General features: G+C 37.1%; 1 protein-coding gene across 3 annotated transcripts in view; it reads right to left on the bottom strand.

Annotated features, from left to right (window-relative positions):
- Positions 1-4,479: 4,479 nt before the first annotated feature.
- GPATCH2 (G-patch domain containing 2) overlaps positions 4,480-18,086 on the bottom strand; it is a gene marked incomplete at its 5' end in the record, with an annotated part of 119,525 nt that continues 105,918 nt past the window's right edge. For all 3 annotated transcript variants that reach the window (XM_080615357.1, XM_080615358.1, XM_080615359.1), the window contains 2 exons: positions 4,480-4,804; positions 16,796-16,878. In XM_080615357.1, the coding sequence (XP_080471483.1) occupies positions 4,635-4,804; positions 16,796-16,878 (253 nt within the window). In that variant the 3' untranslated portion in view covers positions 4,480-4,634. The remainder of the gene's footprint in view (positions 4,805-16,795; positions 16,879-18,086) is intronic.

The following is an 18,086-nucleotide window of genomic DNA, read 5'->3' as shown; positions in this document are numbered from 1 at the left end:
GCCTTGGCAGGGGGTTGGACTGGATGACCTACAGAGGTCCCTTCCAACCCTAATGATTCTGTGCTTTCCATTAGATTTACCTACTACCAGTCAATCATGAAGCTTTTGTAGTTTTTCGCAATAACTTAAAGCACACTTACATTAAAAAGATTGTTGACAGAATTACTGAACAAACTCTCATATAGCTTAGCAGATAGTAGATATAGCTTGTATCAATCTATGTTGGTAACGATTTTACATAGTTCTTTTTAGCGAAACCTCTCACTTGAGGCAAGCAGAACATCCATGCTGAAACTGCTGCAACTCAAGACTTTCTCCAGTATAGAGGTCATTAAAAAAACCCAGGAAAATCCTTATCTTAAATCTGTACCTGTAAAATGAACCTGCTTGACCACAATGAAACCTTTTCCAGGGAGAATTCAAAGCAAAACCATGTAATAATCTTTAAAAATGCCATTTTCTCTTTTAACATTTTACATGAGCTTTACAGCTGGACTAGAGGTCAATAAAGAGATAATCTGGACTATGTTCTTTCAGACTGAACATACACACTGTTCTTAGGTACGGGACTCTAATGTGAGCAACTTGGTTATGCCGTTTCTGTGTGCTAACTATGCCACTGCTCCTGGAAAAAAAATCTGCTACATGTGAAAGTCTGATTAAAATGTCCCTTGATTTTAGAGTAAGAGGGAAGGGATCCCCACTTCTGATAGGCCTTTACTGAAACTGCCCTGGGAGCATGACGAGAAGTAAAGTAAAACAAAGGTTGTGCAAGTTATCCTTGGAGGAACGATTTTGGAGAACTGCTTGACGAAAAAGCACAAGGTCCTGTCACAGTTGTCTGAGTATGCCTATTCTTAAAGAGTCATGAAAATTTGTATTTAAACATGTTAGACAAATATGGTGACAAAAGTACTGCAAACATCTTAAATGAGGCATTTCGTCATGGTGTGGTGTAACCTTTTCAGCTGGACAATAATCACACAGAAAGAAGTACTAGTAAAAAGGTACATATGAGTATAGTAGCTTTAGCATAATATGCATCTGCTTGGTACAAGATACCTCCAACCTTAATTATATTTCACAAACAGCATGTTTTTGTACTTGGTTGTGCAATAACAATGCTATTGAAGAGGGCAGTTTAAAGAAAAGAACATACAAACCCCAAGAACAGAGTCTATTTGTTTTATTTCATCTTGCATTTGTGTTGTTAAAGCAAAGCATTCTATACATATTATTTAGCTATTTACTGCCATTCTACACCCATTATTGACCTAATTGCAGAAAGACAAATGCAGGGACAAACTTGTTCAAATGAGCATAGAGATAATGCTTCTCTGACTTGGACAAATACTTATTTAAAAATAAGACAGTGCTCATGGGTTTCTTTTATTAACAGTTAATGGCTCAATTCACAAAACTTTGAGTCACCATGGAACACGTAGCAAAATGCAATGCTGATAATACATAATGTCTCTTCACTAAATATTCTGCAGAAGAAGAATACTATGGTAACAGCTGAACTACTGATTAATCAAACACCTAAATGGAAAGAATCTGGCAAGATGGATGGTACCTTTCAGATACAAGATGATCCCATACTTCTTTATGTAGGTAAAACCCCCCTCAGTGTCACAGCCATTACGAATGATTATCTGAAAATACTTCTATATGTATTTTAAAATAATGTGAGCCAACATCATAGCAGGTATCATAGTTTGATTGTAGGTTAGGTATGGGAAAGACCTAAAGAATCCCTCCAATAAGTCCAAGTACTTCGACACGTTTCAAAGCCGACTAACAATGTAATGGCTTAACAAAGAAAAAAGTACAATTAATTTTTGTTTTGTTTCTTAACACTATTTTTAACTGTGAAAAATCACACTACCAGAATATCCTTAAAACCTCTACTATGAGATATGGAGAAAACAGAAACGAAATGAGAGTATGAGTCAGAATGGGAAATTTACTGAAACAAAAAAAAAATTTAAAGCACTACATTAAAGTATTTTAATAAATCACTTTGTTCTGCAGCTTAAAATGAATGAAGTTGACAGTCAGCTGTGGCATCTATGAGACTCCTAATCGTTTCTCACTAATAGACTGATCTAAAAAAAAAATGTTGTAAGATATCCAGTCAGAGTAAATACTTCTTCCATTACAGCTGTTTCCTAGGTTGGCCACTTCACTGTATGCATATGAATGGATGAATAAAATGCTGAATAGGCTAAAGAGGTTTTCTCTCAACATGTATCCATTATTTCCCTCTTATCTTTTTAAAACAGGAAAAATCTTTTCACGTACTTTCTGAGCCACAGACCCATTTCTTGAGGAACTACTGCTACAGTAAATTGCACAGAAATACTTCAAACAAGTGTTATATATGCCACACTTAGAATTTCCAGCCCAAGACATGCAGATGTTGCAACCAAAGCAAAACAATAGAATCCTAACAGAGAATGAATATTCATTTACAGTTTTGCAAATAGAGCAAAACCAACCAGAACATAAAGATTTACTTTCACAATTCACGTGTTGAAAGTTGCTTTAAGGAATTTTTGATTGTGGTGTACAATACAAAGAGGTCTTTAGAACTAACTTGCTCTCAGTAGCACATTGCACTGAAAGTACAGGAGCACGCAATATTAATTCATTACTGGAAATAACACTTATACAAGTGGGTACCTCTGCTAGCTGCAGAATTCCAGGCTCTTAGCCCTCTGCAATATGTGGCCCTGAAATTCTTTGGATGTGCAATGTATTTAACTTCGTTTAAGTGGCAAACTCGCATGATGCTATGCCTTAAAACCTTCCAATAAAAAGTATACGTGTTGATTATAAATCCCAAGTGTGTTTAAAATGTCTTATCATTTCCAAAAGCAAAACCACACAATCATATCAAGTATTTAAACAGCAATAAATAAATAGGTCTTCTGAAACTCAGAGAAGAGGTGCATTCAGCTACCACTAAGTCTACATTATTTTATGTCTATGGTGAAACAATGTACCCGTCCCAACAGTACGCACACTGGAAAGCATCAACATTTCTTTTAAGCAAATTCAAAGCTATAACACTGCTATTTCTTTTCCTAGTATTATTTTTCTGGGAAAATGGGTGAAGTTGAGAGAAAACAAAAAGTAGTAAAAGCTCTTCTTAAAATTCATCAACATATTTCACAGTCACATGAAGGAAGCTGTGCTCTGTTTATTCTAAGGGAATATCTTTGCAAGCATCTGGAAGTAGGCATTTTTCTCTTCTGTTTGGAAGCAGAGGGAGGGAGAAACCCCTCTCTTGAAGAAAAAAAGAAGACTGGACACTCAAATCCTGTTCCCTCTGCAGCCAGGATAAATATTGCCAGCTGCTACAGGGGTGGGCAGGGACAGGGGCAGGATTTTCTCCTTAGACCATCTGAACAACAGTTTCCTTCAGCCCTATCATTTAATTTTAAAGTGGAATTTGTTTTATACGTCAGACCAATAAGTACCTTAGGATCTTGATTGGTTGGTGCTTAATGAAATTGCTTCTGCTGACATTAGACACATTAGGATACTGATTAAAACACTTAATGATCCTTTCTGATTTTAAATTGCTAGCTTATATTTGTGAGATGCCATGAAAATATCCTTTTCCTTCATTTCCTCCACCCTAATCCTGCTTCTCCTTGCCCTTTTTCTGTTCATGATCCTTAGAGTGGTGCTCATTTGCACCAGCCTGATCACAAACCAAGTGATAACATGATGTTGAACACTGCATTGTTTAAAATATGCAACCCCCCAAAATATAAACACTAAAAGACAGTCATCAATAAAATACAATTTCCTGGTTCAAAGTTCAAACTGTTCCTAAATGTGGGAACACTGAGGATACTAATATAAAGTGAAATCCAAAGTCAGAACAAACTTCAACTTTCTACAATATTTGATGAAAAAAGATAATCCTGTGAATGTAAAAACAAGTATAAAAGCTTTACTTTTGAGCTTCAATGTGGAAGACAGTGGTATGTTGCCAGATAATAGTGTTGGAATGGCATTCCTATGACAACAAAGCCATTTTTCATGCTCTTATACAAAAACTGTATACCATATCACCTTCCAGTGGGAAACGTGTATAAAATGACAGCTTATCCTCAAATACTGTTAAACACTAGAAATACCAGGTTTGGAAACTATGCCTGAAAAGGGTGGGAAACACAAGAGCTGTAAAAAGTTCTATTTTCCCCGATGAATCTGATCAAGATTCTTGAGCTGAAATTATACTTACAGAAAGAAGAAGTAAATTTGCTTATATACTAAAACCTGCTGTGCCACAAGCTGTTAGGAAAAGAAGTGAATATATGGAATTTTATGCTGAATACAAACTTCAAGACAACAGAAACTAAAAAAGTAGAAATTTTTGTACATTTTAGCACCATTATAAAGTTAAGACTTGAATGCCGGGTCTGTCACTGTGGCTGTACCTTGCAGCTGGTGTAGCTAATGTGAAGCAGATTGACTTCATTGATCTTTGAGAGAAGAATAACAGGATTTGCTGATCACAACAAATGATGTAAGTTTACTTTTTCTTTTTTATTTTGTTTGTCTTTTAAAATTAATTTTTAGCCTTATTTTTACCAGGCAGCCAGAGTGCATTTCTGTCAGCTAAATCCAAGTCCGAGTCCTTTTGGTCTCTGGATAGCTCGTACTGGTTCTGCGATCCCTTTGCCGTCCGGTCCAAGGCCCGTACCAGGGGTCCAGCCCATGCTCTGAAGCATTCTGTTCCCAATGTTGTTTTCTGGGATTGGTTGGGTGTTTTCACCTACAAACCCTGAGATTAAAGAAACACACAGCATTAATCAGCACTGCCTGCCATGTGGAGAAGAGCAGGATAATCTCCCTTAAAGCTTTAAACCTGCTTTATTCTCCTAATTCATCTAACAGGTTGCTAGAACAGGCTGTCTTTGCACATGTTGACCTCCTAGTTGCATATGATTCTAAATAATACAGTCTTACGCTTTGCTTTATTTTTAATGTTTTTAAAGACTCAGTTTTCAAGAATGACAGATAGTGTCACAGATCTTTTATATTCCAACACAGTGGATTTTACATCTAAGAACATGCATCACCTGCACAAGTCTACCAATACATCTGCAAGATTACCTCTATTTCTTGTCCTATACAGTTACTCAGCTGAGGCACATCATAGCAACACGACCATCTTTCCATTATTAGCAATAAGTGGTCTACTATTCTGAAACTCAGCTATATTTTTACTCAGTTTCTCTTTTATTGAACGTTGTAAGAGAGATCTGACAAATGGAAGTTTGCTTTTGGTATTTTCAATGCCACCAAGTGTTGTTTATAATTTTCCCCCCATACTATTGAGATCTCTGAGAGAAGCTGCACATGTACAGCAGAAAACATCATCATGATTGCAGGTATTGATAGAAAAGATTAATTTTTTAATAACAGATTTTAATTTTTTCCATGAATGCATCATAAAAATTAAGCAACAAAGCAGGTTTTTTTTTCTCTTCATCAACCAAATTCCTCGAGCTAGAATTTGGAGATGATGCATGAATAAGCCTTCCCATATACAACTGTCTTACATGAGAGATACAGATGACATTTATTTCCAGAATCTGCATGAAAACTTAATCAAATGAGACCATATAAACTCTTTTAAAAAGGGCTGCAGCTTTTGAACTAACATAAGCAGTTGCACATGGGTAGCTGGATTTTGTTTTCAGCTTTGCTAAACATCTTCCTCCTCCCAATAACAGAACAAAATCCCACCATGTGCCCTGCTTCAAATTATATCTGTTCAACTTTCTACCTATTTATTCTGGCCTGCTACTTTCTGAAAAATATGGTAGGAGGAGACTATGGTTTTGGGGACTATAATGTCTTCAATCAAGACTTTGCCACTGACAAGCAGCTGGGTTATAATTGTATTAACTCACTAAAGAACACAAGAAAAGTTGAATGTGCACTTCTGAAAAGCCTCAGAACACACACAGAAGATACCACATTGAGACAGAAGTTCAAATTGAGAGGCGCATGTTAAAAACCTTGCAATGATTGTGATGATGAATTTACAGTATTATCAGTAAGCACAGTCCAGAATTATCCACTATAGATCTGTTCATATTCAGTACTGGCTACATAAAAGGCAGATAGCTTTCTAGTGTCTTAGTTCCTGAGTCAAAGTAAAAGGGAAAAGGACTGAGGGGAGGCATTCTTTAATACTGGTTTGAAGCTATGCGTACAATAAAGGCTTTTAAGTCAGCAGCTTCCAGTCCCCAAGAGGGTTCCTCTTGAACTGACCAGCACAAAATTCAATGTCCAAACTTCCTTTCTTTTCAGGCCGCCACAGGCAGATGCGATTTTCATACACACGAGTCCCTGACGCTGACTGGCATACACAACACAGACTTTGCAACCTTCTTAGTTATACTTTCTAGGTCAAAGAAGGGAAAGAAAAAAGGTCACTGTTCAACTAAGGTTCTGGTAAACCTCTCAGGTAAAATCCTGGAAGTGTGTTTTGGTCCACTTTTTACAACACATGATGGTAAGAAATGAAGCATTGTTCCAATATACCTTCTTAGAATAATTAAGGGATAAACTTGGAAAAATGATCCAACAGCTGCCAAGCAGGAAAGAGCAAGGTTATATTTCATGGCATCTAAGAATTGAAAAAATTAAGCCATTTGTAATGCTGCTTAGGCACAGACAGCCACGCTGCTGGAATGATATGCAAGGCATAGCCTGAGAAAACTTTAGCAGCTTTTTTGTTAGTCTATTTAGAGGAAAGATCCTCAGACCTTTTCTTGTAACAGATGTACCTTTCTATATGGATTTGAATTCCCAAGACAGCCAGAGCAACCTCACAAAAAAGATAAATGAAAGATTAATCTGTGTCATTTAATAAACTGATGTTTCTAGTTTTGATATTTTTTGAAGTAGCTCAGCAGGTTTTTTCTGAGACTGACAGGATAATTGGAATACTTTTTGGTTTTAAAGACATTTAATTATTTCCAGAATGTATACTGTTTCCCCCTCCACTGTACATACTTTTCTATCTCCTGTTAGAAGACTGAAAGCTCCCCTGAAGAGTTCTGTTCTTATTCATCACCAGATTAAAAAACAAGAAAAGGAGCAGAAACCACCATAAACTTGCTTCACAACCCACTTTTGAGCAAACAGTCAGAAAACATACAGTGTCCAAAGGCTGATGTGTTTGGAGGCTTTGTATTTCAGCAAGAATAAGGCAAAATCAAAAAGCCACCCAACTTGCCTATGTTACTTATTGACTCTTACTCCTTCTCTTACTCCTTCATTTGCAAATGAATACGGATAGCTTTTCATTTCGAAAAATATTTAATATATGCAGACCACTCCTTTTCAATACAGTCAGGTTCCATATAAATATCTACATCTGCCTTTAATATCCCTGCAATTTTCAATCATCATTTGAAAGATTTATCTGTAATGCAACATATTTCACTTGAATCAGAAGAATACGGACAATGGTATTGCCCTCTTCCTCCATTCCACCACCAATCGGCAATTGTAAGACAAAATTTGCATTGCTGGTTGACTGCCTGACAGGAGAGAACTGCTAAAAATCACGCTACACTGTGTGCTATTGCCCTGACCCCAATTCCTGTGCTTTGGGCTTTTATTTTCTAATTAAAAGCAGTAATTGTCCTTTCAATATTCATCTTCAAGTTCAGTTTTTAATTCATGCCTATGGCACTTCTTGGACTAGCCAGTAGGGCCTGTTAGAGAGAATGGTCCAAGAACACTGGCCTTGAAAGTGGCTGTTACCTCTGGGATGTGATCAGTCTTGACCCACCCAGGAGCAAGAACAAAATAACCCATTGCACTGTCCCACAAAACATAACCATGCAAAACCCACGCAAGAAAAACATGCTTCTAAGTTTACTGCCGTATGAGGCTCTGTGGGGTTCCAGGAGTTATGTGGAGCTCACAGACAAAATATTTTTAGCAACCGTAACAACTTGATGCTGCAGATGAGTAGTCTGCATGGAAAGTGCCTGCCGTTACACAAGTGAGGAGCAAACACTGAGGAACAGCAACTTGCTTGAAAAGGCAGCACTGTAAAATGTCCTCACTTATGTTCCTTCTCTTTGCAATACTGGTAAACGAAAGTAAGAAAAAAAAAAGACAATCCTTAAAACCTTTGTGTATACAAACAGACACACTTCAAGGTCTACACGTATGACCTTACATACACGGAAGAGGGAAGCTCTGAGTAGAGAGGCAAAACTGCGAAGGGAGAAAACAAAAAACCTCATTACATTTGTTTAATTTTGGTATGATATTTATGACGGCATTAAAGGCATGTTTCAATGAAAAATGAAGGTATGTCATTTTTTCTTAACAGCTGTTGAGACAGGTATGTCCTGGTTAAACAGTACACTAGCATTCAGTGCCATACCCTTGATTTTACAGTGATTGCCATGAATTAATTTAATTCCATCTGTAAGCTAAAATCAGATCAGAGGTCTAATGCTGCTGCAGGCTCCACATCTGTTTAATCATTTTTGGAAACAACAGCTTGCGAAAGTTCAGGTTTTAAATTTGCTTCATATTTAAGGAACAATGTTACACCAGTGTGCAACATCTCCAGCAGGAAACAAATGAGCCTATGCACAGTTTGGATCTGACAGATAAATTTTATTAGCAAAATGCTTCTAAAAAAAAATAAGTATCACTATTTAGGTTATCATTTATTACAGAATAATAAAGGAAATGTGACCCTATAAGCCATTATTGTGACAATATTTGAATGGCCCAATTGCTGGATAGGAATAAAACACATTTAGTTTATACTGGGGTGACTAAAATCAGAGTACGGCTAGGTTCAATCTCTTAACCCTTATCTAAGAAAATGTGGGATTTTTTTGTTTGGTGGTTTTGTTTTTTTTTTTTTTTAAACAGTTCTGAGAAAATGAGACTGTACATAAATACAGTCTTGGCCTTTCATCTTTCTTTTATACGATTAAGACTTGTGAGCAGAACAGCAATGACTTTGCAGAGCATACCACAACTATTATTTCCTCTTCTATCACTCCCAGCAGCGTTAAATCCTTTAAATCCTTTCCTAGAAGGATCTCTTTTTGCCTGGGTAATTTTTGCAATACAAGGCCTGCTAACCCTTACCCCCTACCCTGGATCTCACTTATGTCTATCACAGCAGAGTCAGTCTTTCTACCTCAAATCTTCCAAGGAGCATTGTGGATGGTAATTCACTTGCGTAATTGGCTCAAGAGATGAAAATCTTGTATCTGCCTCTCTTAGCCACTAATCTATCCAGCTGACTGCAAGCCTAATTGGCAGCTTGTTTAGTAATTTGGCTCCTAAAGTGTTGTATTGATGTTGGATAAACAGCCAATGGAAGGAGAAACGATACATGCTGCTTCATTTTAAAAGGTAGTGCACATTCCCCTTCATTTTCTGAACGCATTTAATATTCCATCTCTCCTTCTGCTTTTCTGACTCCTCACTAGACAGATGAGCTCAGAACAGTAGGGACTGATTCTGAGACACAAGACAATTTTACAAGGAATGTAATCAGAATAACACATTGCTGCATCTTCTTATGCCAGCTCTAACTAGCAAAATGGGAATCACACTGCCTGGATGTTTGTACTGTTAAAAGTGGTTTGGATAATTGTGCAGTCAGCATCATGAGCACAGCGGACAGCCATACCGTGATTTCTAAAATCAGTTCTTTTTAAAATTCAGTATACTATGGCTGCATAGCTAAAAAAACATGTTATGAAAATGCCATATTATTTAGCTAAATATTTGAGATTGCATTTTTATACCAGACTTTAAGGTATCCCTCACACTAGGCTATCTAAGACTGTGCCTGAAGAATAACCCCAGAATGACTATAGCTCAGGTGCGTCTGCTTGCATTGGATTTTATTCTAGCTAGCAGAGAGATAAAAATTGCAGAGGACAGAGCTATAACTGAAGTAGGTGTTACGGAACTTCCATATCTACCCAGCAGCCACAGCAGGGTTTTGTTATTGTCTGCATCGCCATGGTTTCATTCCCCAGTACTGCCCCATTGGAGAAGGCTCAGGGGGGATCTTATCACTCTACAACTACCTGAAAGGAGGATGGAGTGAGGAAGTGGCTGATCTCTTCTCCCAAGTAACAAATGATAGGACAAGAGGAAATGGCCTCAAACTCCACCAGGGTAGGTTTGGACTGGATATTTTGGGGAATTCCTTCCCCAGAGGAATGCTCAGGCACTGGAACAGGCTGCCCAGGGCAGTGGTGGAGTCACTGTCCCTGCAAGTGTTCACACACCGTACAGACAAGGCCCTCAGTGACACGGGTTAGTGATGGCCTTGGCAGTGCTGGACTAAAGGTTGGATTTGATGATCTTAAAGGTCTTTTCCAACCTGGTTGATTCTATGATTGCAAGGACTTGTTGCATAATTGCAGCATGGGTAAATGCATTATTTCTTGCAGCATAGATTTAAATCAATTTTCAACTCTCCTGAATATATAAACATAAATCCACACACTGATGAAAAATTGAGACTCTGAACTTTAGCTTCAACTGTTCATCCAGAATCACAGATTACTTGGAAATGGGATTGCTGGTGCTCTTCTCCTTCCATGCTCTATTGGACTACGTTGTGTGTAAAGTTAACTTCTATGCCCATTCAGCCTTTACTACTACTAAAATTGGTTGGGAAGATTTGGAATGATTAGATTCACATTTATCCCTCAGGGGAATCTCTTTAATAACCAAGAAATGATTTTCACTTGGGTCCAGGGGTGGTCAGGTTTGATGGCTTGGCTTCGCGAGCGAAGATTTGGGAAAGGCATTACCCACACTTAACTGCAAGTATGATGACTAAGGGCAAGTGGAATAGGCAAAACTGACTGGAGAAAAGCTGCATAGGCAATCAGGAAGATTTGGCATGAGACCATCATCTCGTGGATCAAGCTCAAGAGACCAAAGGCCTGAACTGCCCGCAAGCAAGGTTGGACCTGCAGCTTCCAGTGCACCTTGTCACCTGCTGTTTCGACCCTCGCCTGTCGCTACAGGGCTTTGCAAGTGTGAGTAAACCCTTCCAGCCTGCGCAATGGATTTTTTAGGTGAGGTGCAGCGTGTGCAGAACTGGCCCCACCCTTTACACCTGAGGTTTATCTGCCACAGCCTAGATAGCTGCGACGGTGACAGCAAAGTCCTCAGGTCGTAGGTTTTGTAAGAGTGTCCTTCTCTTAGATGGAAGAACTTACAAGGCTAGACGAGCTCCATCAGCCCCAGTTTGAAGATACAGCTTTCCTTCTCCTACGAGGATGGCATGCCTTCTCCTACGAGGATGGCATGTCTTCGCTAGCAAAGATTTGGAAAGGGTTTTACCCTTGCATTCTGAACAAGACTGTCATCTCCTGGGCCAATCTCAAGCGACCAATGACGCAATAGCACAACATCAAGCGTCTAGGCGGGATTCTGACTTAGAAGCGTTCAGTCATAAGCCTGCAGATGGTAGCCTCGTGCCAGTGGGCTCCTCAGCTAGGTTTATGCCTTGGTGGTCAGGTTTATGCCTTGTCTATGCTGACAGACCACCACTGGATGGCATTTTGGGAGTAGTTTTCTTACTGGGAACCCTTCCAAACCCCTCAAAACTTGTCAAAATTGCTCCCTTCTGATAAGCATTCCCTGACTTTTAAATTAAGACTTGTAACCTTACACTGAAAGCCACAGGGAAAGGATTTAAATCACAGTAATACTCTCAAAACGAACAACGCGTTTATTGTTAATTTCAGCAGAAAGATTGAGGATTAAACTGATATTGGAACTATGTACATTATAGCAGCTCTATCTGACCCTAACTCAATTTGGGATGGATTGTAGGGATACTGGAGATGAAGTTCCACTTCTGTTATTATATAATAGAAGTTCCACTTCTATTCTGTGTCTTTGTGGTTGGAGTATTATCTGATATCAAATTATCTTCATTTAAAAATGAAGATTAATCCATTACAGCTCAGCAAATACATCTGCATATTTTTTAATATGGGCTAAATAACCTCTTGCCTATTTATTTATGCAAACAATGCTCACTGTAATCCCTCTATCACTAAAGAAGGCATCAGAATATAAAAGTTATTACATTAACATTGGCAGTGTCAATACATAGGCTGAAATCCATCAGCAAATTCTCAGTATAAGCTTGGTTCTTGTTGCACTGTGGCTCTTCTGAAGTTCCTCATTACTCTGCTATTTATATGTAAGGGGCCTTGTTTGAACGAGTGATCTCAAGCTCAACATGAAAAGTCTATTGCTTGGAAGGGACAGCGGTTTCCAGTACCAGATGGCACTCTGCAACCTTTTAAGTTTTGAACTGATTTAGTAAGACGATATGGTAGTAGAAACAAAAAAATGGAACAAATTTAATCTGCTGCATAAACCAACCCAAGGAAGAAGAGTATCCATAGGCCAGACTGTCAAGGAGATATGTATGCCAGAAAGGACTTCGGTAGACTAAGGATAAGAAATACCACAAGGCAATAAGGGAAAGCGTTCATAACACATGCCAACGTTATATTACCCTCTGAAAAGAGATTTCTGCCTAAGGAGTTGTATATTTAGTATAAAAAAACCCCCAGCGAATCAAGCTAAAAAGAAAGTAGGCATATGTTTGTCTAGAGTTTTGGTAATAAACTGCCAGTTCATCCAAGTACACAAAAGTCTACCCTTCTTCTCCAAATACCTCACTAAGTTGACCTTCACCACAAACTTAGCCTCAGCCACCTCTGTCACCACAGTGCAATCACCATTTTTTTCAAATCATCATTTTGGTACTGCAGATATTCAGGTCTGATTTTTAATCATTGACATATTAAGCATCAGCAAAATAGTTTGCTTAGCTGTTCCGTTGGCAATTTTTAAAAAGGAATGAAAACATGTACCCTTTTGATTACCTTGTTAAAGTGAGTCATGATAGCATTATTGCAGTGCTCAGTATTTCTGCTGTAATTAAGAATCTGTCATATTTTTCATTAAAACACATTCTTTAAAATGAGACTTTTAACTTGGTCATTTCAATCAGCACCAGCCTGAAGTGTAGCATGCCAACGAGATAAAGCAAATGACAGCTGAAATTTGCTTTTGCAAAACGTAAGTATTAAAGTCCCCATAACATGCAATAATTTATATTTTACATGCACAGTCCCTGTATCTTAAACATTAGAGCAAAAAGAGTGTTTTCCAATAAAAATAAATGGCTATTTACAAGGCACACCAAGGAAACTTAACTCTTTTCTTGTTCTGAATCAAAATTTCTACATTTGGTAAATTACGTTATTAACATCCCACAGATGTGAAACAGAATTGGATGATTTTTCCCAACGTTTAAGATCTAGAGGTTTCTTACTAAAAACCAAACAAAAAGAAATTCAGAGGTCTTTGGGATTTAACAGGAGCTGACTGAGAAAAAAAGCTTGTACAGAAAAAGAATTAGTAGGAAAGGAACTGGGCTAAATGCATATTCAATGTATGAACATAGCATCGAAAATTTTGTAGGATCTACTGGTTTGCTATGAGTCTAAGTAATGTAAGACTGAGATTACTGTAAAACTTTCTCAAAGCATGCATTCCAGGTAGTAATAACACTTTGCAGAGAATGTCCTTTCTCTTCCATAGAAGTTCTTTGTTGTTTTGTTATTATTTTCATTAATAGAGAACCCCGTTTTGGTAGGACTATTTCCATGATAATGTATTAGCTTGTCTAAGAGGTTTTTATACAAACTTCAGGGCAGTGTATTGCTGCAATGAAATATGTCAGGGTGTCATATGACACAGCTCTGCCACTCAGGTAGTCAGAGAGGGCACAAAGTCATTGAGAGTGACCTGGTGACAGATCTGACTAGAATCACTGAAATTATATTGGTTTCATGGAAGAAGCTGTGCAAAAAGTACATTTTTTATAATGCACAACACCTAATTCTTGAAAGAAATCATAGGGAGTAAATGATTTTTACTAGTATCTTTTTTAGTTGATGTACTAATGAGCTATGTCCAGTAATGCACAGATGGGACTGTATCAAGTATCCACAAAACAGAAAATGTATCCTAGTAAAAAAGGCAGAATAGGACACCCTTGCCTCAGTACTGTCAGCTCCTAACAATCCACACTTGAATTATCTCCCATTTTCTACACTGATTCGAACACAGAGTTTCCTCACCTTTACAAATGACATTTTTGAAACTATAAAATGCTCTGTGCTGCTGAAATTTTCTTGCTTCAGTACTTTCTCATTGCTGTACAAGTAAATCTACATCCTTTGTTACTAATATACACAAACCTATTGGTATATGACTTTGACTCTGGACTGAGAACAGGCTATAAATTTAGAAATCAATATCTACCTCTATCAATATTCATTTTACTTTTTCAATACAAAATACTAAGGTGAAAGAGCAGTAAATAAGCTGGAGTACTGAAATAAATTGGGTGTTCTTGTCACAATTAATAAATGTTTAACCAATCACACTGCTTGCTACAGAAGTCTATGGCTTTGTAAGGTGTCTGAAAGTAGCAGTGGCTACCCTTGTGAGATTCTAAACCGGAGAACAGGTTTTGATACTTTATCAGAACCCCCAGTCATTCTTTTCAGTAGTGCTGAAGCTAAACATATAAATTACTATTTTCAACACCACACAGTGTTATAAGGACTAGTTTAACAATGGAAATTATTCAAAAAATGCAGGAAATAATTTTAAAAATACTATTTTCAACAGATTGGCTCATATTGGGTGAAACTTTGCTAATCTGTAGCACACACAGCTCAAGAAAACATTCACAGTTCATGACTCATTGACAGACAGCCTGTCAGGATTTGCTATGATGTTAAATAGGGACAATTATTAGCAGAAGGTTTCTTTCCACTTCCAACTTTTGTTCATGCAAATAATTTTGCCTTTTTTCAAGAAAAAAGGTTTACAAATTCTTCTCCATAAAATCTAGTCCTTCAGTTCCTTTATGTTAGCTAACTATAACTACTGAAAGAAGAATAATCAAATAGTGATCTTTCATTTTAATCCAAATGGATTTCCATTCTAAAACAACACCCTGTTTCTTTCATTAAATGGCAAGAAATACTGACAATGACAAATAAACAAGGACTGTGATGGCTAGACACTAATTCACCTGTAGGAAGGTTAGCTTTTGAGAAAGCTGTAGTAATTTATACACTGTAATTTATAAACATTATTTAATTTATATAAGTAATTTATATAAGTAATTTATAAACATTACCTAAACGTATGTAGAAGTTTACTCAAAATTTACCAGAGTTTCTTTTTGCTTAAAAATATACAATGATGCAATGTAGAAAAAACCTTACATAATGACCATAGGAAGAAAAGAAATCACAGTCCTCCTGCCCAGAACAAAACTGAAAATATCACCTTGAACTTGAAAAAGAAAAACTCACACATTAGTTACAAGGTACCTCATATGACACCGTTATCCACCACCATTACCTGTCACTCTCCACATAAAGGCACATTTGGGGTGCAAAAAAATCTCTAAAATTGCGAATAGATAGATATAACATTGAATGACCACATAATATATTTGCCTTAGTATCAAAATATTGGCTTTGCAAAGTTACGCAGAGGAGCCAGCTCATAAAATAAAATACCTAACTTTGAAAGCCCAAGGTAAAATGAATAACAAAATTAATTTCATGATACTTCATACCCTTTCAGTACAAAGTGACATCCTCTAGTACTTGAAAGTTGTGAAGTGAAAATCACCTTGTAGAAATAATGATATTATTCTCTCTTCAGCCATTAAGTATTTTTCTTTCTCACTTCACATATGTTCAGAGTCTTAGACACTGACCCACACATTCTCTTTTTCCACACTGCTGCCACTGAGGTGCTTTTATAACATTTTTAATGTTATTCTTGGTCTGTTGCTGCCACTGAGGTTTGAAACAAAGAAGTTTCAGGAGGGTGAATTCAGATAGAATACAAATATTAGGCTTCTGTAAAGACACCTATTTAGAATATACTTAAAAAACTGTATGTATTGTCTATGTTGCTATAGTAATTAATATGACGAGGAGATGCAATCCACAGTTCCATATTAGCAATACACAAAAAGCCTCACAGAGGCACACACACATCTAATCTGTCCAGTATGAACATATATAATTAATACAACAAACTGATGAGAGTCCTACAAATCACTCCTAAGTATTGAAAAAGTCATTTCACAGCTGTGACATCAGCAAAATGCATCCAGTGGTGGTGACCTCCCATCTGTAAAAATCTTCCAGGAATGTGCTTGCAAGTGCTCCCTATCTAATCCAAAGCACTCATTTTATCTCCTTAACATTTCTATTGTTTGCCCAAGAATTCACATACTATCTTTATTGTGAAGGGTATTTATATAGTATTCATATGCATTCCTCACAGAAAAAAGATACCTCATGTCTTCTACCTTGTAATGCTTCAACAGACATAAGCAGTAATCTTTACTGTCTGTGATTCTCAGTATATGAAAAAAAAGATGTATTCTCTTTAAAGGCTTGAGTACAAAGGACTAGAAAACAGAAATGTCTGAAGGAGAATTAAGAGACCCTATTTATTTCTTAATCTCTATTAACAAATAAAGATAGAACATACCTGAAGTTATATGGGAAGTTACTGAATTTATCAAGCATTTCTCTGGGTCACTGACCTACTGCTTTGTATTTAGAGATTTAACATCTTGTGTTTTGTGTTCTGTCTCAGGGAAATTGGTTACCTGTAGGTCCTGGCAGGGGAGCAGCTTTCCGTCTCCGTTTGACGTCTCCCATGCACAATGATCCTAAATGTACACTGGTTTGCCTGCAAGTAATTACAGGAGAAAACTATTAACAAAGGAAGAAAACCACCACGTAAATGCACAGCTTGTATAATCTGAACCTGTATCAAAACATTCTCAACTGAGATGAAGCTGAACAGTCATGCCACCAATCTTGTTTATATCGAAGTATAATTATGTTTGTTGACAAGCACTCAGTATCTAAATGCAGCATCGTAAATTGTCGCTGGAATGAATAATACAAAGGGAATGCTTTTTAATTTTCAAAACTGGCAATCTTTCTAGCTCAACATAAAACAAAAACACTGCTGCTCCTAACAGGAAAATAGCTAAGATTAATTATCTACAGAGATCACAATACTGTTGGTAGGTTATCAGTTGGCTAGTAACACCTCACTGCCAGAACATCATTTATTACATGAAGAACATTCTCACTTTAAGATAAGTTGAAGAATGAATGATAAAACATGAAAGAGTAAACTCCTTGAAGGTGCATGGAATAAACCTGTAGCACAGCAATTTGTCCTTTTCTAATTCACTGGCAAGTTGTGAGAATGATAACATAGAAGCACAGTATCTGTTATACACATTAAAAAATTATGAGCTTACACTTGGAGACTGGAAAATTGGTGGAGCTGCAGAGGATGACAAACAAGCAAATCTTATTGCCTTAAAACCAGCAATTAGAAGGCAGGTACCACAGAAAAGGGTACATTTCGAATTTCCAAATATTGAATTTTGGAATATAACCTTAAAGGACAGTTAGAGTTATCTATCTTCAAGTAATACACAGTGCTTAAAGAATGGAATATATGTAGCTGGCATTTTTTTGGAAAGAACTAGAACAGAAGGGAGGAAAAGGCAGTAATTTCTATACTCCACAATCTTAATATGTCTCCATAAATGTTAAAGAGAACTATGATTCTTACCACAGAGGTGCAGTGAATGTTGATAAAATTACAAGCTGAGAATTGCATCTGACAGTCTAGTGTAGCACAGTAACACTCTGTCACTCATGGGATCTGGTTTCAGTGAGGATATATGGCTTATCCTTCACTGCATTTATAAACTTTTTAAAGCTGTACTGCTTCTAAATGAATAACAAATGGTCATATAATGTTGAGAGACCTCAGATCTACTCAATAATGTAAGAGTGACAACAATTCCTTGATGAAAAAGATGACAATGTACAATCCTCGACATGCTTTGTCTAAAATGTTACACTACATTA

Source organism: Psittacula echo (assembly GCF_963264785.1).
Source record: "Psittacula echo genome assembly, chromosome: 4".
Classification (NCBI taxonomy): domain Eukaryota; kingdom Metazoa; phylum Chordata; class Aves; order Psittaciformes; family Psittacidae; genus Psittacula; species Psittacula echo.
The sequence above is the reverse complement of the archived record's forward strand: the minus strand, read 5'-3'. Positions and strand labels throughout refer to the sequence as shown.